Source organism: Ochotona curzoniae, unplaced genomic scaffold, assembly GCF_017591425.1.
Source record: "Ochotona curzoniae isolate NIBS_2020 unplaced genomic scaffold, NIBS_Ocur_1.0 scaffold_2453, whole genome shotgun sequence".
Lineage (NCBI taxonomy): Eukaryota > Metazoa > Chordata > Mammalia > Lagomorpha > Ochotonidae > Ochotona > Ochotona curzoniae.
The window spans coordinates 9,638,725-9,659,203 of NW_024467094.1; the positions used below are offsets into that span (position 1 = coordinate 9,638,725).

The 20,479-nt window shown below is 58.8% G+C and overlaps 2 protein-coding genes across 3 annotated transcripts in view; one reads left to right on the plus strand and one right to left on the minus strand.

Annotated features, from left to right (window-relative positions):
* Nucleotides 1-151: 151 nt before the first annotated feature.
* MYBBP1A (MYB binding protein 1a) lies at nucleotides 152-12,368 on the plus strand. Of its 2 annotated transcripts, XM_041000726.1 has the most exons (27): nucleotides 152-345; nucleotides 447-542; nucleotides 949-1,032; nucleotides 1,133-1,207; nucleotides 1,293-1,400; nucleotides 3,194-3,369; nucleotides 3,479-3,646; nucleotides 3,768-3,885; nucleotides 4,542-4,837; nucleotides 5,049-5,159; nucleotides 5,560-5,685; nucleotides 5,840-6,007; nucleotides 6,103-6,202; nucleotides 7,619-7,715; nucleotides 7,832-7,983; nucleotides 8,148-8,228; nucleotides 8,310-8,456; nucleotides 8,543-8,716; nucleotides 8,794-8,945; nucleotides 9,600-9,849; nucleotides 9,961-10,086; nucleotides 10,173-10,241; nucleotides 10,457-10,564; nucleotides 10,709-10,810; nucleotides 11,254-11,402; nucleotides 11,540-12,053; nucleotides 12,297-12,368. In XM_041000726.1, the coding sequence occupies exons 1-27, from the start codon at nucleotides 154-156 to the stop codon at nucleotides 12,330-12,332; spliced, it is 3,975 nt and encodes a 1,324-aa protein (XP_040856660.1). In that variant the 5' UTR covers nucleotides 152-153; the 3' UTR covers nucleotides 12,333-12,368. The 2 variants fall into 2 exon arrangements, with proteins under 2 accessions (XP_040856660.1, XP_040856658.1); XM_041000724.1 differs by having other exon boundaries at nucleotides 10,451-10,564; nucleotides 11,540-12,368.
* Nucleotides 12,369-12,472: 104 nt separating this feature from the next.
* Nucleotides 12,473-20,479, minus strand: part of SPNS2 (sphingolipid transporter 2) — a 32,455-nt gene continuing 24,448 nt past the window's right edge. The window contains exons 4-13 of the mRNA XM_041000727.1: nucleotides 18,687-18,838; nucleotides 18,412-18,478; nucleotides 17,043-17,185; nucleotides 16,736-16,888; nucleotides 16,451-16,640; nucleotides 16,128-16,193; nucleotides 14,654-14,752; nucleotides 14,397-14,560; nucleotides 13,977-14,023; nucleotides 12,473-13,681 (exon numbers count right to left, since the gene is read on the minus strand). Coding sequence (XP_040856661.1) covers nucleotides 13,981-14,023; nucleotides 14,397-14,560; nucleotides 14,654-14,752; nucleotides 16,128-16,193; nucleotides 16,451-16,640; nucleotides 16,736-16,888; nucleotides 17,043-17,185; nucleotides 18,412-18,478; nucleotides 18,687-18,838 — 1,077 coding nt within the window. The 3' untranslated portion in view covers nucleotides 12,473-13,681; nucleotides 13,977-13,980. The remainder of the gene's footprint in view (nucleotides 13,682-13,976; nucleotides 14,024-14,396; nucleotides 14,561-14,653; nucleotides 14,753-16,127; nucleotides 16,194-16,450; nucleotides 16,641-16,735; nucleotides 16,889-17,042; nucleotides 17,186-18,411; nucleotides 18,479-18,686; nucleotides 18,839-20,479) is intronic.

Genomic DNA, 20,479 nt, shown 5'->3' on the forward strand with positions numbered 1-20,479 from the left:
TCCCAGGTCCCCCAGGCCACGCCCTGGACACGACCAGGAGGCGCCCTGACCCCCGCCCAGGCCCCGCCTCTTCCGCGGGTGCCCCAGCGCGCATGCGCGGCGGCTTGACCTGGAAGCTGCCGTCTGTCGGTCGAGCACACGTGTTCCGAGATCATGGCGGAGATGGAGGAACAGGAGCTCGCCGATCGCATGTCTTGGGAGGAGGTGACGGAGGCCGACCGCCGCGGCCTGCTGGAGCACAGCCGCGAGTTCCTGGACTTGTTTTGGGACATCGCCAAGATGGAGCAGCAGACGCGGCTGGAGGCCACGGAGAAGTTGCTGGAATACCTACGGGCCAGGCCGGAGGTATGGCTGGTGTGGGACGGGGCTGCGCGGGGGATGCACGTGGTAGCCAGGGCAGGCGGACTCGTCGCCGCTGACCGCTGGCCACGGCTCTGCCTTCACAGGGGTCGGAAATGAAGTACGCCCTGAAGCGCCTCATCACTGGGCTCGGGATGATGCGCGAACATGCTCGGCCGTGCTACAGCCTGGCCCTGGCCCAGGTGAGGGGGCAGCTGGGAGCGGGGCCTGCCTGCACAGTGGGGTGGGCACAGTGGGGCTGCAGCCAGATCCCGACATGGTCCGTGCATTGGCAGGCCTGGGGGATGCGGGGGTCGGCGGGGCGGGGGGGGGGGGCTCACTTGCTGGGAGTGATGGGGTTTGGGATGCGCCGGGGACGCTGAGCTGATGGGATGCGCCCGGGATGCTGGGAGGAACTTGAATGGGATTCTCCTTTCGGGAGTAGGCGGGGAGAAGTCTAGAAGCCGGGGTAGCTGTTGTCAAAGGTGGAGAGGCAGGGGTCTGGGGCGTGTGAGGGGCTTCAGGGAGGATTTTGGGGTGAGGGTAGGGAACCCAGAAGGTTGGTGTGTGTGACAGGGCCACTCCCCGAGCCCCGCGTTCTCTCTCTAGCTCTTACAGTCTTTTGAAGACATCCCCTTGTTAAGCATCCTGCAGCAGATCCAAGAGAAATACAAGCTGGATTCCTTGACCAAGGTGAGCGACACAGCCGGGGGTGAGGGTGGGTAGGAGGGGCTCCACACACCAGGACGCAGGGATGGGCCTGGCTCACTTGTGCCTTAAATCCTTTTTGCAGGCCACAATGAGATCCAGTCTCTTTGGAAACCTGTTTGGGGTGCTCGCCCTCTTCCAGTCAGGCCGGCTGGTGAAGGTGAGAACTCTGGGGGTCCACTGTGGGAGTGGTAGGTTCCGGGAGCCAGTGGGTCCCACTCATACACATTCTCTGCGGGTTTCAGGACTTGGAGGCGCTGCTGGAGTGCGTGAAGCTGCTGCAGGCCCTGGCCCAGCACCACAACCACCTGCAGGAGCAGCCCCGGAGGGCCCTGGTGGACATCCTGTCTGAGGTACGGCTTCTCTGCACTCTTATTGTAGGAGCGTGAGGGGCTGTTAGGGAGGTTTTCAGGTAGGGGGCTGGTGGTATGGCAGCATGGATTTAACCACCACTGGCGATGCCATTGTCCCACATCAGAGGCCTGGCGCCAGTCCCAGCTGCTCCTCTTCATGTCTGATTCCTGCTACTGTGCCCAGAAATGCTGCCAAGTGCCTGGCTCCTGCCTGACCCAGCCCTGGCTGGAGAGTGAACCAGCTGTAGGAAATCTCTGCTTTTTAGAAAAGAAAAGTTTGCAAGCTGACAGTAGCGCAGCACGTTACCCTGCTGCCTGTGACGCCGGCATCTGATACAGATGCCAGTTAAAGTCCCGGCTGTGACGCTCCCTTCTGATGACCTAGTAAAAGCAGTGGAGGGCAGCCCAGCTGCTTGGGCCTCTGCTGTTGACATGGGTGACCCAGATGAAGTTCCTGGCTTCATACTGGCCTAGCCCCAGCCTTTGCAGAGGGAACCATTGGATGGAAAACCTCCCTAATTCTTCTTTGAAGTAAGTAAATAAACCATTAAAAATTAGTTCAAGGAAGATAAGATGAAAATTAATGTAAAAATGTAATTATGTGTAGTTTTCTGATTACATATTTCTGTGAACTTTTAACCCCTCACATATTCACATGTATGGATTTTTTAAAATTTTGCATCAAAAAATTAAATTTTTTTTTTTTTAATTTGTTTTTTATTGGAAAGTCAGATATACAGAGAGGAGAGACAAGAAAGGAAGATCTCCCATCCTCTGATTCACTCCCCAAGGGGCCACAATGACCAGAGCTGAGCCAGCCAGGAGCCAGCAGCTTCTTTCCGGGTCTGCTAGGCAGGTGCACGGTCCCAAGGCTTTGGGCCATCCTCAACTCTCCCAGGCCACAAGCAGGGAGCTGGATGGAAAACAGGGATTAGAATTGGAGCTGGGCCCATAAACTCACCTTTTAATCCCATTTTCTGCGAGCTGTCTGAAGTCCCAGGTATAAAGATTATACAGACTGTAATCTTTTAGTTACTCTGTTGAGAAGCCTAGAAAGTAATTGGTGTAGGTTGATAACATTGTCTAAAGCTCATTGAAGCTTCTGGCCTATGTGAAAAGTTGAAATTTTTTTCCACTCTTTTTGTCATTAAGTTGTGAAACTTGGTGTGTTTCATGCTTTTAAAGCACTTTCGTTACAGGTTAGTTTAGTGTTTGGTTTGTTTTTAAGTAGAGTTCTTTTCCTCTGATGCAGCCCCTAGTTGTCTGCAACAGCGGCTGGGACTAGGTGGGGAGCCAGGCACTCCATTCCGGTGGCTTCATGTGGGTTTTAGGGGCCCCATCACCTGAGCCATCAGACCCTAAAACCCCAGCATAGACTAGCAAGGTTTAACCATTAGGCAAGACTGCCCAGCCATTATGCTCTGTTATTGCGGGGGCTTGCTTCCTGTGCAGCACAGGTCTGAAACAGAGCCCTGGGTGTAGCCAGGCAATACAAAGGTTTGCCATTGTTCTGCTCAATGCAGGGCCCCTTGTGGTTCATCCCTGCCCTACCCAGGAAACAGGTCTGGAAGCTGTATGTCAGAAATGGCTCAAGGAGGGTTCACAGGGCAGGTAGCATCAGGGTGTCTGTTACAAGCCCAGATTCTGGGAGCTGGAACGCCTGAGGCCAGCGGGGTAGCCAGTGGCCATCCCCCGCTCTGATGGGTTGTGTGCCAGTGGCCAGACCTGGGGAGCAGAGCACAGCTGCAAGGAGACTGAGGCCGCTGGGGGCGCTGGGGTCCTCTTGCTCACAGGTGCCAGACAATTTGTGGCAAGGGCTGCTGCCCAAGGTGCTCAGCACCGACCTGGATGTGATACTCAGCTCGCCCGAGCACCTGGAACTATTCCTCTTGGCCCGGAAGAAGGCGCCAGCCAAGCTGCAGAAGGCGATGGGTTCGGTCAACCTCTTCTCTGATGAGAATCTCCCCAGGTATGGGGGAGCAGGTGGAGCACTTACCCCCTTAGACATATATGCCACACCCCCTTGGGGTGTCCTGCGTGTCAGGCCCTGAGCCATGCCTGCCCTCTGCCCGCTGCAGGCTGGTGGAAGTGCTGCGGCGGGCCGCTGCCAGCGTGAAAAAGGAGCAGAAGCTGCCGCCTGTGGCCCTGGGCATGCTGCGGCTGGCGCTGGAGGAGGACAAGTTCCCTCAGTTCTGGAAGCAGGTCGTGGAACAGGGGCTGCTGCAGAAACAGCTGTGGCCAGTCAAGTGCGTGTATCCCTGGGTTTCTCTGCCAGGGGAGCGGGGAGGAGAGGAATTCGGATGAGTGGGCATCTTCCTAGGGTCCAGCCAGGGTTCTGACCAGGCTGTGTTCTGCATCTTCCCTTAGCTATATGTGCTTCTACTTGCTGGGCACAGCCTTGCCCCTGCTGTCCAAGGAGCAGCTGCAGCTGGTGTTGCGGGGAGACCTGGCTCGGCTTCTGGGGGAACATATGGTCACGTCACAGGTGGGTACACTCCTGTGTGGTTGAAGCAGGGCCCTCGGAGGCTTCGGCCAGGTAGGGGCCTGGGACCTAGGGTCACTGCCCTCTGGGTGAAATGAACTGCCAGCAGCCCCTCACCTCTTGAGAGTCCTGGCTTCCTGGGTGTGGAGCCAGATTCACACAAACAGAGCCACAGCTATGGGCAAGCATGGAAAAGGTAGCCCATGTCCGCACCTTGCATGATCCCATGACTCTGAGAAGCTATGTTCAGGCTTTTCTGTGTTTCATTGTCCTTGTGTATAAAACTCAAACCCAAGTGGCCCATCCCAGGGGGCTGCTGCACCTGCCCACTGACTGGGAGTTGGGCCAGTTGTCTGGACCAAGAGTCACAGACAACAAGCCAGTGTAGGAGGGTGGGCCCAGTATAGTCTTGATTCTTAACCCTCCCTCCTCTGTCCTACATCACCAGAAAAGCAGCTGATCCCACCTACAGAAGCTAGGTGGGGGTGGGGCACAGGTCAGGCTTTAGGAGGCCTTGACTGCCGACGGAAGTGGTGAAGTTGTGGAGTCCCGGCTCTGGGCCAGTATATAAAGGCCTCGGATCTGGTTTAGCCTATAGTGGAAGAGGCTGTTTGGGTTGGGTCTCCATCTCCCCTGCCCCCCATACCTGACTCTTTCAGGTCCAGAACAAGTTCAAGTTTCTTCCTGAGCTGACCAAGTTGGTGGTCACCTTCCTGGAGGGAAGTCGGGATGACCCCGAGAAGCAGCTTGCTGTGCTAGTGGATCTCACATCCATCACCAACCAGGGCCTCCCTGCCATTCCCACCTTCTGGCACGTCACGAGGTTCCTGAGCCCTCGGGCTCTGCAGGGCTACGTGGCCTGGTTGCAGGAGATGTTTATCCAGCCCAAGCTGGACTCCTTGGTTGACTTCAGCACCGGCGTCCAGAAGAAAGCCTGGAAAGCTACACCCTCCATGTGAGTGGGCCCACAGGGGTGCCCGGGGCTCAGGACCACGGAAGAGAGGAGGTGCCTCAGCTTTCAAAGGCAGCCTTGAGGTCCTCACGGGCTGGTGATCAGGGCAGGGGGGCCTTGGTTACCTCTCACAGTGAGGCCAAGTGGTGCCCCATTTTATGCCATCTCCACACATTTCCTGAAACCTTGACTGTCAACTCCCACCCCCCTCCAGGCCTGGACGAGCCGTGTTCCGGCTGCGGAAGTGGATCATCCATCGTTTGGTCAGCATGATAGACCACATGGTCCAGGAGAAGGATGAGGCCATGATCAACCAGTTGGCCAGGTGAGAGTTGTGCTCAGGGGCCTTGGCCTCTTGCTGGTTTGGACTGTGCCCCAGGCAGGATGCTTACTGCCATGGGGCTGCCTTCCCCAGGGTTGGGGGATACACGCTTGGTGGGACACAATGGCTCAGTGACCCACAGGAATGCCGTAGCCTGTATCAGAGGCTGTTGTCTTAGGTACTCTGTTTCTGATCCGGTTTCCTGCCACAGCATTCTCTGCCACTCAAGTAGGAAACTTGGATGAGGCTCCTGGCTCCAGCTTGGCCCAAGCCTGGCTGTTGTGGCCATTTGGAGGATGAGCCAGCACATGGAAGATGTCTCTTTATCTTTTGTATTTCGAATAGACATGAAAATAAACATGGCTGTGCTAAGATAACACATTTTGCTCTCCTTCCGGCCCAGGTTTTGCTTATTCCACTCATTCTTTAAAACAAAGAAGCCCGTAGCTCAGATCCCTGAAACAAAGCATCAGTTCTCCGTGCCCTTGGAGGCCCGGGACCGAGAGATCATAAGCGATGGCTTCTTCAGGTGAGCATTGGTTAGGAGTGGGGATGGTTTTGACCCCACCCTATTAGTAGGAGCCACAGCAGAGGGGCCCAGCAGTCCCAGTGTAAGCCCTGCGGTGGGGAAGGAGGTGACTTGCCCAGCCAAGCCCTGTGATCTCACTCCACTGCTTGTGCAGCTTGCTGCAGGCCCTCAGTTCGCCTGTCCGGGAGGCAGCAGCCCAAGCTCTGGGCGGGCAGCTCTGGACCCACCGCCTGTTACAGTTGGCCAACACACTGTTGAACCAAAACCGCAACGTGACCCCTGTGACGCCCTTCACAACGCAGCAGCGCGAGGCCTGGGACCAGTGAGAGACTGGGATGCCCATGGGGCGGGCAGGACACCTGCGTGTGACTGGCAGAGTGGCTTGAGGCCATGCCCTTTTTTTTCCTCATCCCCAAGGATGCTGCAGACCCTGAAGGAGCTGGAGGCCCGTTCCTCAGAGGCCAAGGCCACTGCCTTCCATCACCTGCTGCTCCTTGTAGGCATCAACCTCTTCAAGGTATGGTGGCTTGGAAGGGAGGGAGGGGCTGTGAGCCACATGTTGTGTGAGGCCTTGAAAGCCTGGAGCTGCCTGAGTGACACGAGATGGGGCTGAGGGAGTTAAAGTGGGGCAGTCTCCTAGGGATCCCATCCTGGGTTGAGCCAGAGCCCAGGTAAAAATCCTCCATTGGCTGAGCCCTTCCACATAGTTTCATAGGTGTACCTTGCTGATCAAGCTGGTGGTGTGAGGGAACAGATGGGAGGGAGGCCCCATCCCCTACCAGTAAGAAATGAGGTCCTGGGCTTTGGTTATTGTGTTTATTTTTAGTCTAAAGTTATTTATTTGAAAGAGAGACAGAGGAGGGAAAGAAAGACCTTCCAGCTGCTAGTTCACTCCCTGAATGGCCACAGTGACCAGGCCAAAGCCAGGAACGTGGAGCTCCACCTAGGTCTGCCCTGTGGGTGCAGGGGCCCAAGCACCTGAGCCAGCCAGGACTGCTGTGATTTGGGATTCTGGCCTCACCCGTCAATGCTGGCCCCTGCAGTCCTATCTTGTGTGTTCCTCTCAGCCACACTGAGCTGGAGTGTTGCCTCACAGGGGCATATGACCCTCACTGTATCGTGTGCTGGAACTCCATCCCCTTCTCACAAGTCCCTGAGGCCCTTTCCTCCATGTTGCATGTTCAGTGCTGGCAGCATCTCTGACCCCCGTGATTGCTTCTTGACTTGGAGCCCAGATGTTTCCCTCGGGTCACCCGAGGCATTTCCCATGGTCACTTCAGTCAGGTCTTTAGCACCCTGGCTTCCTGGTTGCTGCTGGGCTGTGGTTTTAGCTTCTAGACTGGGCACTAAGAGGCCAGCCTTAGTGCCCATCGTGTGGGTGAAGTCCAGCCACCGTGCCCCTAGGATGGGCGTAGATCCCCTCACTGACCTGGGGGAGAGGAGACTGTTACACCCATAGCCTGAGGGGGCAGCTCAGAGGACCGGGCCCTGACTAAGCACCCAGCCTTGGGGGTGGAGGCTGTGGCCAGGTCCTGGGCTTCCTGATCCCTGGTGTAAGTGTTGGAGCTACCCACTGAGTCATAAAGGCCTGCCTTCGGGGCGGGTGGACAGTCTTGTGCCTATCACCTTGGCCGTCCTGATGAGGCAGGCTTAAGTCAGTAGCCAGTGCACAGTTGTATGTAATGTCCAGCCAGGTATTCGGGCACGACCTAGGGTTAGGAGCCTGGGGGCCTGTGCTCTTTCTGGTGGCCCTTGCCAGCTGTGCCTGTCTGGGTGTCAGGCAGCTGTGATTACTGAGTTCCTGCGGGTCCCCTCACAATAGCAGAGGTGTGGGAGAGTGCTTGCTTGGGGACCCCTGCTGACACCCCCTCACCTGACTCAGTGGGGGCCAGGTGTCTTCCCCGTGCCGCTGACCATCCTGCCTTGCTCACAGAGCCCTGCAGAGAGCTGTGATCTCCTTGGGGACATCCAGGCCTGCATCAAGAAGAGCATGGAGGAGACAGCCCAGCAACCCCGAGCCAAGGCCACCAGTGGGTCACAGCTCTTGGGCTAAGAGACGGGGGAGGTGGGGGAGGACTCTAAAAGTACTAAAGGGACCTGGGGTAAGGCAGGGCCTGTCCCAGCTCAGCGCTCTCCCCACCTGCAGACTCTGAGGAGCCTCCATGGGTGGAGGTGATGGTGGAAATCCTGCTAACTCTGCTGTCGAAGCCCAGCCACCTGATGCGCCGGGTCGCCCGCAACGTGTTTGGCCATATCTGCTCCCACCTGACCCACCGGGCCCTGGAGTTGATCCTGGTTGTAAGTTGAGGCCCTTGGGAAATGCAACCCCCTGACCAGAAGTGTTCTGTGCTGCCGTGCCCATCTGTCGTGGGGTATCTCCTGGGTGGAGCTTATCAGGGGGCCCAAGAGACACAGTGCTTTGAGGGTGTCGGGCCATGACAGCGTCCCGGGACTCATCCTAGGTGGTGAACCCTGAGAGCAGCCAGGATGCAGAAGACAACGTGGTGGTGACCGATGATGCTGCTGAGGAGCAAGTGAGGAATGCAGAGATCCCCATGGGGGCGGGGATGTGTGGGAGGCCCAGGGCAGTGGAGAGGGTGACACTGTGGCCCTGGCCCCTGCAGGGCAAAGACAAGGATGATGAGAACAAGAACTCTGATAGCGAGGGTGAGGAGGAGGAAGATGAGGAGAGTGAGGAAGAACGCGACAAGGATGTGGACCCAGGTTTCCGTGAGCAGCTGATGGAGGTGCTGCGGGCCGGGAAGGCACTGGTGAGCTGGGGCCGGGCAGGGGACAGGAAGTGGGTGGGCATCTGCCCGCTGGCCTCTGAGTCCAAGCTGATGACTCTGCCCCTCAGGGTGAAGGGGACAGTGAGGACGACGGGGAGGAGCTGGATGATGAGGCCATGATGGCGCTGGACAAGAACCTTGCCAGTCTCTTCGCTGAGCAGAAGCTGCGCATCCAGGCACGGCAGGACGAAAAGATGAAGCTACAGAAGGAGAAGGCGCTGCGGTGGGACTTCCAGATTCGCGTGAGCAGCTGCCCACCCCCCAGCCCCTTACCCCCTGCCCCAGGCTGGACTTGGGCTGACCCTGCTGCCGGCTGCAGGTGCTGGATCTGATTGAGGTGCTGGTGAGCAAGCATCCCAAGAACGCCCTGATCCTGGAGCTCATCGAGCCACTGCTGAGTATCATCCGGCGCAGCAGCGGTGGCAGCAAGCAGGAACGCGACCTGCTGCACAAGACAGCCCGCATCTTAACGTGAGCATGCCGGGGCAAGTGGGCCTGCTGGGGCTCCCAGGTTTGATCCATAGCCCCAACACTTAGTGTCAGCTGGGCCCTCACCAGCTATCATGTGACTGCCGTGAGGAGCCCTGGGGGCAGTGGGAGCACACAGGGTGGGCGAAACAGCATCCTAGGGCAGCAGAGGTGCCAGGGGCCACAGAAGGGCTTTCAGCAGGCATTCTGGCCTGGGGAGGGCTGTGCCATAGGCCAGAGGCGGCTGCTGGCATCAGTGCTAGATCATGGATCTTCTGTATGAAGAAGCCAGAGGGCCCCAGGGAACAGAGGGTGGCTACCAGCGTGCCCCCCTACAGTCCATGCTGACCCCAGGTCACACGTGTGCAAGTGTCCCTCCTGCAGTCCCCACCATGTCCCCAGCCTTGCACATCATGCAGAGTCCTTAGCACACTGGCCCCAGGAGAGGAGTGCAGATGGGGATATGGGCCAAGTTGGGGTTTCTGGCATGTGGTGAGAGACAGCACAGGACTTTTACCCCAAACCTCTGCAGCCTGGACCAAATCCCATCTTCACTCTGGGTTTCTTTTCTGTGACATGGGACTGGAGGACCCTCTTCTGGTTGTCTCTGCTGGGCAGGGTGGGTGTGTGGTGATCAACTCTGCCTTCCTCCCACAGTGAGAACCTGTTCCGGACCCGGCAATGCTGCCAGGGCGTGGGTGCCCGTGCAGATGCTGTGCATGCACAGCTGGAGCAGCTGGTGCAGCAGGCCAGCCGCCAGACTGATTCCTCCATTGCCTTCTACTACTTCAATGCCTCCCTCTACCTGCTCCGGGTGCTAAAGATGAACCCTGCCCCAAAGAGCGTGCCAAAGAAGAGGCAGAAGAAGCAAAAGGCCGTCCCTGAGAGCAGCTCCAAGGACCCACAGGTGGGTGGGAGGGGCCCCGGAGCAGGCTAGGCCTGGGCTGTACTCAGTCTTACCCTGTTCTCCCTGGGCCTGGGCTGTTCTTGGACTCTTACCCCCTCTCCCTGGATCCAGATCACCAGCTGCTTGGACTTGATGCGCGTCACCTCAGCCTACTCAGCTGCACTGAGCTCCTTTCTGACCAAGCGCAACAGCCCACTCACCATCCCCATGTTCCTCTGTCTCTTCTCACGCCATCCAGTGAGTGTCCCTACCACCTAGGAAACCCACCCATGTGCTCCCTTGCCCAGCCCACGCCCCACCTCACAGCTCCTGTCGTTCCCCAGATGATCTGCAAGAACCTGGTCCCCATCATGGTGCAGCACATAGCAGGTCCAACACGGCCCCACAACCAGGTAAGGGACACCTGGCAGGCCCCTTCGCTCCACCTGGGGCCTGACTGAATCTCCCACTTCCCATCTGCCCTAGGCCCAAGGTTCCACCTCAGGCCTAGTTCCCCTGACCCATCCAGCAACACACAGCCGCAGTTCCTTGTAGACTGCCTGGGACACCAGGACCTTATCAGGTACCTCAGACTCCAGTGATAGTGTTGTCCCTGCCACAGGTCCAGGCCTGCCAACTACTGCAGAAGAGCCTGTGCATCTCAGAGCTGAAGGTGTGCTTTGAGGACGCAGAGTGGGAGCAGCTGATAAGTGGCGTGATGGCACAGGCTGCCAAGGTAATGGCCAGGCAGAGGAAGGGTCTCTGCGGCCCTAGGCCTCTGCAGGGAGCTGTGGGCTTGTTCCCGGGGACACTGCTCCCTTTGGCTGTCATCTTTCGCTCTCAGAGTTGGGGTGCCAGAAAGTGACCCCATTCTCTTCAGAACCTGCAGGCCCTGGGGACGCCACAGACCAAGCCAGAGCACCAGAGGGAGGCATCATCCTTGGAACTGCTGAATAGTATCCTCCGGACCATCAGCAACAAGGTGAACCCAGGCCAGCTGACTGTTCCTGATAACTTGGTGGGGCAAGGCCAGAGCAGGAGGTGTATGGAGTTGAGAGTCTGTGGAAGGGGAGGCTGGAGCTGAACTGGGGCCTGTGGGGGTGAGATGGTTGCAGGAGTGAGGCCAAAGCCCAAGTGCTTGGCCAGGTGCTGGCAGGGCTGGGAAGTAGGGTCCTAGAAGTTACCATCTCAGAAAAAGCCTGTGCCATGTGTGTAGGGGCTCAGGTATCCCCCAAAGTTTGATGCCCTCATAGTGTGGCAGACCAGGGCCACCACCAAAGGGGAGGCTAACAGAAGATTCTTCTTTGCTCCCCAAGTTGAAAAAGAAGCAGACTTTGCAGAAGCAACAGCTGAGGAGCCTAAGTTCCAGGGGAAGGCCGTATGTCCTTGTTGTTACAGCTCCATCCCCATTTCTTGCCTCTGCAGAAGCTGACCGTGGACCTCACCGGGCTCCTGGGCGTGCTGCAGAGCCAGCAGCAGAAAATGACTGAGAATTTGCAGCAGGGGGAGCACGCAAACACCTCCAGCCGTCTCCAAGACCTGTACTGGCAGGCCATGAAGTACCTGGGAGCTCAGTAAGTCCCCACACTAGGACCCTCCTGTTGCCATGTGTGCTGGCGTGGGAGCTTTGGGGCTGGCTGCCTCCCACAGCATTAGGGAGCAATGACTCCTTCCTGGGTGGATGCTCCCTAACCTTGCTCATTTCCCCCAGGCGCCCCAAGCTGGAGAAGGAGGACACCAAGAAAGTCCCCAGCATCCCCCAGAGTCCCATCAGCATGAAGCAGAAGAAAAAGGGATTCCTGCCGGAGACCAAGAAGCGAAAGAAACGCAAGGCTGAGGACATGGCCCAGGAGGCACCCTCGCCTGCAGCCACTGCCGCAGACCTGCCCCCCAGCACGGGCAAGAAGAGGAAGAAGGTGAAGGCCAAGCTCCCAGCTCAGGCCCAGGTCAACGGCACACCTCCTGCCAAGAGTCCGGTCCCCAGTGACAGCCCTGCTAAGACACCAAAACAGCAGAAGCAGCAAACCCCAAAAGCAGCCCAGGTCAGCGAAGCCATCCCCACCTCCCTGGCAGAGCCTGTAGCTGAGAAGCCACATCTGAAGCCCCTTCCCAAGAAGAGGGTCTTAGGCAAGTCTCCCCTGTCGCCCCTGCCACGGAAGAAGGCCAGGCTGTCGTTGGCCACCAGGGGCCCCCTCCTGTTCCAGTTTGGGGCCAAGAAGAAGAAGGTGAAAGCCTGAGTGCCCCAAGCGCAGACACCACCCACCCCAGAGACACCTATTTTTTCACTGTAATTTTAATAAACAGGCCGCAGTCTGTGGCCCCAGCCGGCTTTGCCTGGTGAGGGTTTGTTGGCAGCCGGGTAGTGCAGGGCATGGTGGCTCCCCAGCTGCTGTGCCACGCGAGCTATAGGCTTGATTTAAATAAGTTTATTTCTCCATTGACGAGGAATATATTTGGCTTCTCTTAAGACTCTGAGATTCACAATGAGCAGCTCTAAAAAATAAAGGAGCAGTTTGGCTTCCGGAAGGAAGAGGAGGCAACACTTGGACCTGGTTCTTGTACAACAAGAAAACATCGCTGGGGCCCCAGCCAAGGCCAAGGCAGAGGTGGGGGCCACCACCCGACCCCTACCTGCTTGTCAGGCCCCCAGGGCACCCCAGAGCATGGCAAGGTGGAGGATGGGAAGGGGGTGGGCACTAGCTTGCACACCACTGAAGTCACAGCTGGCCAGTTGCTAAGGGGCAAAGAGCACTGTCCAAGCCAGTTGTTGGGGGTCTTGTGGCCACAAGGGCACCCCTAGACCAGAACCACCTTGCGGCAGCAAAAGTGTAGAGCGGGGGGCTGGTGAGAGCTTGGCAGCTGCACCCTGGTACGTGGCTCTGCGGCCTAAGGGTCTGGGTGGGTGCAGATGGGAGCGAGGTGAAGGCCTGGCCCGCAGCGTCTGCTAGCTGGGGAAGTCGTGGGGTGTGTCCATGTGCAGCAGCAGCTACAGCAGCCGGCGATTGGGTGGAGGTGGCTGGGGGTGTTGGCCCTTCCACGTGGGCCTCCATGAAGCACATTCTCTGGCAGGAAGCTGGAGAGAGAGCCACTTCCTCCCACAGCCAGAGTCCTGACCATTCTAGCAATGGTCCCCTCGGCCCTGCCCTTGGGAAAAGTTTGGCTCAGCCTAGGGGAAGCGGTGGGCTCCTGGCATCGAGTTGTTGGGGGCACAGGGAAGGTGCTATTGAGGCCATGGGCCAGGCAGGGGGTACTGCTCTCACCTGGGGTCTGGGTGGTATATAGCTGACACTGGGGCTTCACCTACCCTGTAGGCTGAGAGCTGGCCAGGGAAGCTGAGACAACTGACTAATACTAGCTCCATTTGCCTGCTGAGCGTCCAGCTTCCTGCACCAGGGTAGGGAGGCCTCAGCAGCTGAACCTCCACCCTGGGTCCTGGGCCCTCAACCCTTCCCCGTGTGCTCCATGGTCCTGTGTGTCTTCCCATCTGCATAGAGTCCCTTGGCCAGCGATCTGTATGGGGAAGTCCAGTCCCCTGGCCCCACGCTCTGGGGAGGGCAGGGACTTGCCCGAGGCTGGCAGCAGGCCAGCCTCTCCTGAAGATCCCACTGAAAGCCATCTTTGGCTCCAGGGGCTCTGGGACCCAGACCCAAAGCCAGCAGTCCGTCCGGCTGTGTGGCTCCAGCACACATAACCATCCTGGTTAACTGAGAGCTCTTGCAGCCAGGGCCACTCGGCAGTCCGCAGCCGAACAGGGCGGGACCCTTGCCATGGGGCCCGCAGGAGGCCCTGGGAAAGCCCAGCAGGTCCTCCCAGGGCAGGTAGGAGTGTGGGGTCCTCATGGTCCCAGCAGCACCTGGGGAAAGGGGTGCAGGTTAGAGGAGGCAGTTCAGGGCCACTCTTCCCTAACCCTTACTGGAAAGCTAGACACCCCCAGGCTCCAAGGACAGCCAAGTAGGTGTGGGCCCTTGGCGCCTTCAAGAGGACTTGGGAGGACAGAGTCCAAACAACTGGGAGTTCCTGGCTAGGGCAGCCCTGACCTTGGAGGGAGGAGGGGCCGCAGGGTTACGGGAAGAGGCTGCTCCAGCTTTCACAGCTGTCAGTAACTTCAGGCCCCCAGTAGCCCAGCCCTTCCCTCCCAGAGCACTCACCGCCTTAGACTTTGATGGATGCAGGCGGCATGGCTAGCTGGTTCGCCCTGGGGGAAAGACGGGCTGGGATCAGGATGGTGCATCAGCGGGGGCTGGGCCCGGGCACGGCTCTGGTGCGTGGCATCATGGGGGCCGACGGAGCGGAGGTGCTGGGCAGGGACCTCGTCAGCCCCAGGGGGAGGTGGGGGAGCCCAGGGGTGGGGAGAGGAGGAGAGAGAGAGAAGAGAAAAGAGGAGAAAGAAGTCAGAAAACAAGAAGGAAAGAAAGGGAGGGATTTGGGGGTGCTGCTGCAAAAACCATGAGTTGGGAGAGAAAACCATGGCACCTGATGGCCTGGCTATGACACGGGCTTGTGAGCCAGGAGGCCAAGGTGCTGCCGCTGGACACCCACCCTGCTCCCCATTCCCTGGCCCCACTCACTGCTGCTCAGCCTTGGCACGGTCGCTGAGAAAGAAGAGCGCGGTGGCAAGGAAGAACATGCCCCCCAGGACCACCACGAAGGGGCAAAGCATGAGCGCATAGCCCAGGCTCAGGAACTCCCAGAGCGGGGAGTCCTTGGTGCTCTGACGGATCAGGTCGGAAATCTGGGAGGATGCAAGGGGTCAGAGCTGAATGTCCTCGCCCATCCTGAAACTTCCACCCACCACCGCCCAAACTCCCCGTACCAGGCTACTCACAAAGCCAATGAGGTAGGGGCTTCCCGCATCCCCCAGCAGGTGGGAGGTGAAGCTCTGCAAGGCCACAGCAGTGGCCCGACGGGTGGGGATGACCACGTACTGTGGAGAGACATGGGTCAGGGAGGGAGGAGCCAGTGCTCACCCCTGCCCAGACTGTGGGAGCCCCCAGCCCTGCCCTCTGCTCTCGGTTCTATTGCAATCCTGGACTCTGCCCCCTCTAGCCCTCTCCTGCCAGGAGGACCCCCATCCTGTAAAGGGGAGAATCATTTGGAGTCACCAATGGGCTCCAGTTGGGGCAGCCTCAGCACGCCTCCTTGAGCCTCGGGACTTTGGCCAAGCTCCTGCCACCTTTTGCACCCAGCTCACCCTCTTCCTCTGTTTGTGCACTTGACCATGGGCCTAGAGACAGGGAGGCCCACACAACCACAGCATCCCAGGCAGCTCCGGGACCAGAACACTGCCTCTGACCCACACCTCCCGTGAGCTAAAGCCTCCTCTTGGTTTTCTCCCTAAGAAAGGCCAGCAAGGTGGGGACAGGTCCCAGAGTGCCCCCAGCCTCTGATGCCAGACCCCACTGGGCTGCACCATGTGTATCCAGGGCAGATGCCTTTGCAGACAGCATGTAAGGGCAGCAGTGCCCACATGGCACTCTCTTGGGATGTCTGAAGGGGCTGGAAGAGACCTGAATCCGATGAGGCAGCATGGCCCCGTTTGCAGCACTAATTAGTCACATGGCTGTGATACTTAATAAACTGGGACAGATTTCCCTGGGACCCAGACCCTGTCAAGTGGCTGTCAGGGCTGCCTCTGCAGTGGGGGGAGGGGAAGGGCACTGGATACCAACACACTTGCTCCTCCCTTCACCCCAGGGCCTGCACGGTGACCCCATTCTGCCCCTGCCTCTGGCTGGCTCCAGGCAGACCCCAGGGAATCCTGTCTGCCCAGCACCTCCAGCCGCCCTGCCCTTCTCCCTGGAGGGCAGAAGCAAACGCCATGTCCACCCCAGACTGCCACGAGCTGGCCCCCAATCCCTCCAGCTCCTCCCTCACTGCTCCCATCCCCAGACAGAGTGCTTTGTGCCTCTGGCCAGTGGGTCTGGAGCCCTTTGTTGGCCCCGTGAAGACTGCCTCTGTCTGCCCAGCCCAGCCACAGGCTTGCCTGGGACCAGGGTGGAGCTGGGAGACGCGGATTGGTAGGGGCTCAGACACCCAGCGAGGGGGGAGGCTTGTTGGCTGGCAGCACCACCTCTGTGCCAGCCTGGCACTGCCAGCCTCCCAGCCACAAACCTGAGCCTTGAGGCATGCCCAGCCCCCACATCCCATCCCATTCGCCTGCTCAGCTCTCGTGTCTCAGGGCCTGCCCTGGTCCATACCCCAAAACCTCTGATCTCTGTCCCACCTCCTCCAGCCTCCTCCAATCCCCCACACCACGAGGCCCCCGTGGGCACGAGTCCACTCCAGCCTGCCTGGCTTACCATGAGGATGTCCGCGGTGATGGCCCAGTTAGAAAACAGCAGTGTCTCCCCAACAAAGATACAGATCTGTTGACACAGGACAGAGCCACCATCACTGGGGGCCCCTCCACCTTCCAGTGCCCTGCCCCCAAAGCCTCCCACCTCCCCGTCTCCTCCCCTCACCACTATCAGGACAAGCAGTGGCTCCAGAAACATCATGACTTACTACCACAGGACCTGGCAGCCAAGGGTCAGGGGCCCAGGGGCCTCACTGCCCCCCACTGGCCAGGTCCAGCTGAGCTACCCCACCTGACATGTCTGGCACAGCTCCATACTGCACTCACGTAGGCACCCACGATGCTGCTTTTAGCGGCCACAAAGATCAGGCAGATGAAGATGGCAGAGCCCAGCATGCCCACGGCGCACACCAGCGGGTCGGCTCGCTGCGTCCGCAGGCGGCACCAGCGTGTGGCTCCTGCACCCGTGACCACACCCAGGAAGCCCGTGAAGCAGGTGATGGCCCCAAAGATGAGGCTGTGGGGACAGAGGACAGAGGGGCACAGGTTGGGGCTCGGGGAGCCACAGGGGCTGTCCCATCTAGTCTCCTGCACCACCATCCACTGGCCCACCTGTCTTTGGCCCCACAGGGAGGGCTGCTGCAGGTCTCTGCTGTTTTCTGCACAACCTGGGCACGGTGCAGATAGAGTGGGATCCACATGCCCAGGGCGCCTGTGGCGAAGGACACGGCCGACGTGGCAAGGGACGAGAAGACGTAGCTACGGCTGGGGAAGGAGGAGCCGAGTGATGACACTGAACGTGGCCCTCCAGCCGCCTCCCCTGCCCCTCCCCAATGGACAGAGTATCCTGCAATGCCCTCCCTCCCAGGATCTATGAAGGTGACCAGCCCTTCCCACCCGGCCCCTGGGTGCCACTCACTTCCGGATGAGGGCCCTCATGTCCCGGAGCCATGAGGTCCGAACCTTGAGCTGCCCTCCAAGCTGGTCTGCATGGCCCCTCTTGGTGGCTGGGACCAGCACAAGGATCAGGGTTCCTGTGATCATGCCCAGGATGGGGGACACCTGGTGGGCCAAGGAGCACGAGGTGAGGACACCAGGGCCGAGGCTAGTGATGACCCTGCCACACCAGCAGCACCCTGGGCATGCCAGGCCCTCTCAGAGCCCTGGGCCTCTTCTCTGGGTGGGCATCCACTCAGCTTTCCACCACGGGACCACTGGGCAGTGTTCCTGGGGCTGAGGACAGGAAAGGGCTTATGGGGAGTGCTGGAAGCAGACTGTCCAGAGGGAAGGGACCTGGGAAGATTGACAGGCAGAAGGGAGGCGGGGGGTGGACGGAGGGAGCAGGGCCGAAGAGATGAGTGGTGAATGGGCGGAGGGATGGAAGGGCAGGTGGACAGACAGACGGACTCATGACAGAGAACAGATGAAGGCAGTCAGTGGGTGGACAGACACGTGAAACAGTGAACCCCAGGGTCTAGGAGCCTGATGCCTGTCCTGCCCAAGTAACCTGGTGCTGGGAAGCTCCCCGGCCTGGGGTCTGGGCAGGGACTGACCAAGTACCAAGCTCCCAGCTTATGGAGCAGACACATCTCACCAGGACAGAGCTCACAGGCCCCATGTCCTGCTCCACATCAGGGACAGTTTCTGCAGCCTATAGGTCTCTCTCTGGAAGGGAGAGGGCCATCCCAGACTCCACCCCTTGTGAAATCTAACCCCACCCCACCCTCCTGGGAACCCCTGGTTGGGGGAGGTCCTCTCCCACCCCTAGATTCCACGGAGGCTGCTTCCTTCCTGCTTTTGAGGAAAAAACACTTTGTCTTAAGCTTCCGCTGCTCTGAGGGACTGGGGATCTCTGTTTCCTGTGATTACTGTGCTGTCCTGGGGCCTTGGTAACCTGCCCCATACCTGCCTCTGGCGGGACAGGAAGTGGCTGCAGAGCGCTCCCCCCCACACACACACCTCCCCTCCTCACTGCTACGCCATGTAGAGGTCTGGCCCTGGCCTCAGGCTAACACAGTGCCAGGGCTGGGAGTGGTCCTGGAATTTCCTGGTCTGCCTGTGCCCAGAGAGAATCCTTCATCCACCCAACCGGGGACTCCCAAGGGGGCCGAATCCAACGCCAAGAGCAGTGGGCTTGGGTCCAGCTCCCTGACACCTCAGTGGAGACTGAGAGCGAGCCAGGGCAGAAGCCCTTGTCTTGGCGGGGCTCAGGCCTGTGCTAACTCTTTAGGAAACCCTGGCTAGGGCTGAAGTCAGGGTGGCCTCACGGGAGGGGACCCAGGCTTTACCCGCAAGGCCCAGTGCCAGTCTCCAGCCGCCTGCTTCACACTGGAGCCGGTGATGTAGCCCAGGCCGCTGTGGGGAAACACAACCTACGTTAGTCCAGGCTGAGTCTACACGCCAGGTCACCCGGCCCCACCACACTGCCTGCTGGTCAGGGGGCAGCTCCAAGGCCAACTGCCTGCATATTTAGTCAGCCAGTGGCATCAGCCTGGGCCAGACCCAAGGGGTAGGCAGAACGATGAGGAACCCTGTCCGTCTTCCCACCCTGAGGACTTCTCACCTGCCCAGTGGGATGGCAAAGTAGAAGACGGTCAGCATGAGTGTGCGCGTGTTCTTGGTGAAGAGATCGCCGATGATGGTGGGTGCAATAGTGGAGTAGCTGGCCTCGCCGATGCCCACCAGACCCCGGGACAGGACAAGCAGCCAGAAGTACTGCGGGCACAAGGCAAGGGGATGCTGGCGAGGCCCCACTCCTTCTCCTCCCCAGCCTTAGCCTCTGTTCCTAGTCCGACCTGCAGCATCCAACATCCAAACTCGAGCTTCTCTGGGCCTCAGTGTGCCCCCTCTGTAGAGTGGGTCTGAAGAACATTTAGCCCATTGCTAGCATGGCACTGACCTCTCCCAAGTCAAGAGTGGTATGGCTTGAACTGATGCCTCTGTCCCCATCAGCCTTGGGATCACAGGCTGGGCCTGCCCCAAAAAGGGGTACCTCCTCTCTGGATCTGACCCCCCTACACATACATACCCACTGTGTGACCCCTCCCTCCCCAGGCAGGGAGCAGGGAAGTCAACCCAGTGAGCTGAGCCCCTCCACACCATCACTACCACATCCATGGACAAAGCCTGGCTGAGCAGGGAAGGGTGGAGCTGCCCCTTTGACATGAACCTGCCCCCACCACCAACCCAGCCTCTGTCTGCCCATCTGCAATGGGGCCTGAGAACTCAGGCTGGTCATCCTTCCCCGGGCTCACCCTGGCCACCCATCTGGCCAGCATCGCCCATATCCATCCCTGGCCCAGGTCTCTGCTCCCCTACTGCCTGCCTCTCACACAGCTCCCCATTCCCCAGCTCCTGGACCTCCACGAGTTCCTCGCCTGTTTCCTTCCCCAGGAATCTTCTGCCCACCCATGGCTTCTGCCTGCTTTTCTATTGGGCCATTTGGTTTTTTGGTTTTAGGTGTTTTGTTTGTTGTTTTACATTCATGTTTCTCAGCATCTTCCACCGCAGGAGTTGAAGCCTAAATGTGCACCAGCCTCTTTGTTTGCAGTGTTTTTCCCTGCAGAGGCTGCAGGTGGCTGAATGGGAAGCTGTCAAACACGCGCATTGCCAGCTCCATGGCTTCTGGCTTACACATGTCGTTTGGGAAAGTCTCCTGTATCCCCAAATCATGCAAATCATCTCAAATTTGATGCTTGTTGTTGCATGTGGAGGTGGGGGAAGACGTGTCTCCCTCTCTGCCGGTCTCCTGTGAGCACCCAGCCCACCCCCAGGCACCTGCCAGGCTGTGGTTGGTTGGGAAGCCACTTCTGCCGGGAGTGGCCCACTTATATACCAGCAAACATCATATCATATCCTGTGTGTGCTTCTCTAAAGTGAGTCTGAAAGAATCTCTCCCTGCATCTTTCACAACTTGTGTCCTCCATCCCTATCCTCCTCCCTGCCACTGCATTTCTGCCTTGTTAAAAGCCATCAACGCTGGCTTTTAACACACATTCTGGTCAGACCTTCATGGTCCAGCACCTGCAGTAAAGATGCTGCATCCACCTGTGAGGGTCCAGACACAGTCCAAGAGATCGCTTTCGCTTTGGGTGCAGCACAGCGCTGTATTGCATAGTTGAAAACATTGGTGGCAAATACAATTCCACTTTTACACTGTGCTCGTTTGAGCAACAGAGAGGCACATGGGGGTGGGGGGGTAGTGCTGCCACCTGCTAGGTCACTCTCTAGATGCCCACCAGGAAAACCGTGGGGTGGGTCAACGTTAAGACCTGGACACACAATCCAGGTTTTCCAACGTGGGTGGCAGGAAGCCACTTGCCTGAGCCATCACTGCTGCCTCCCTGCCAGTATCCA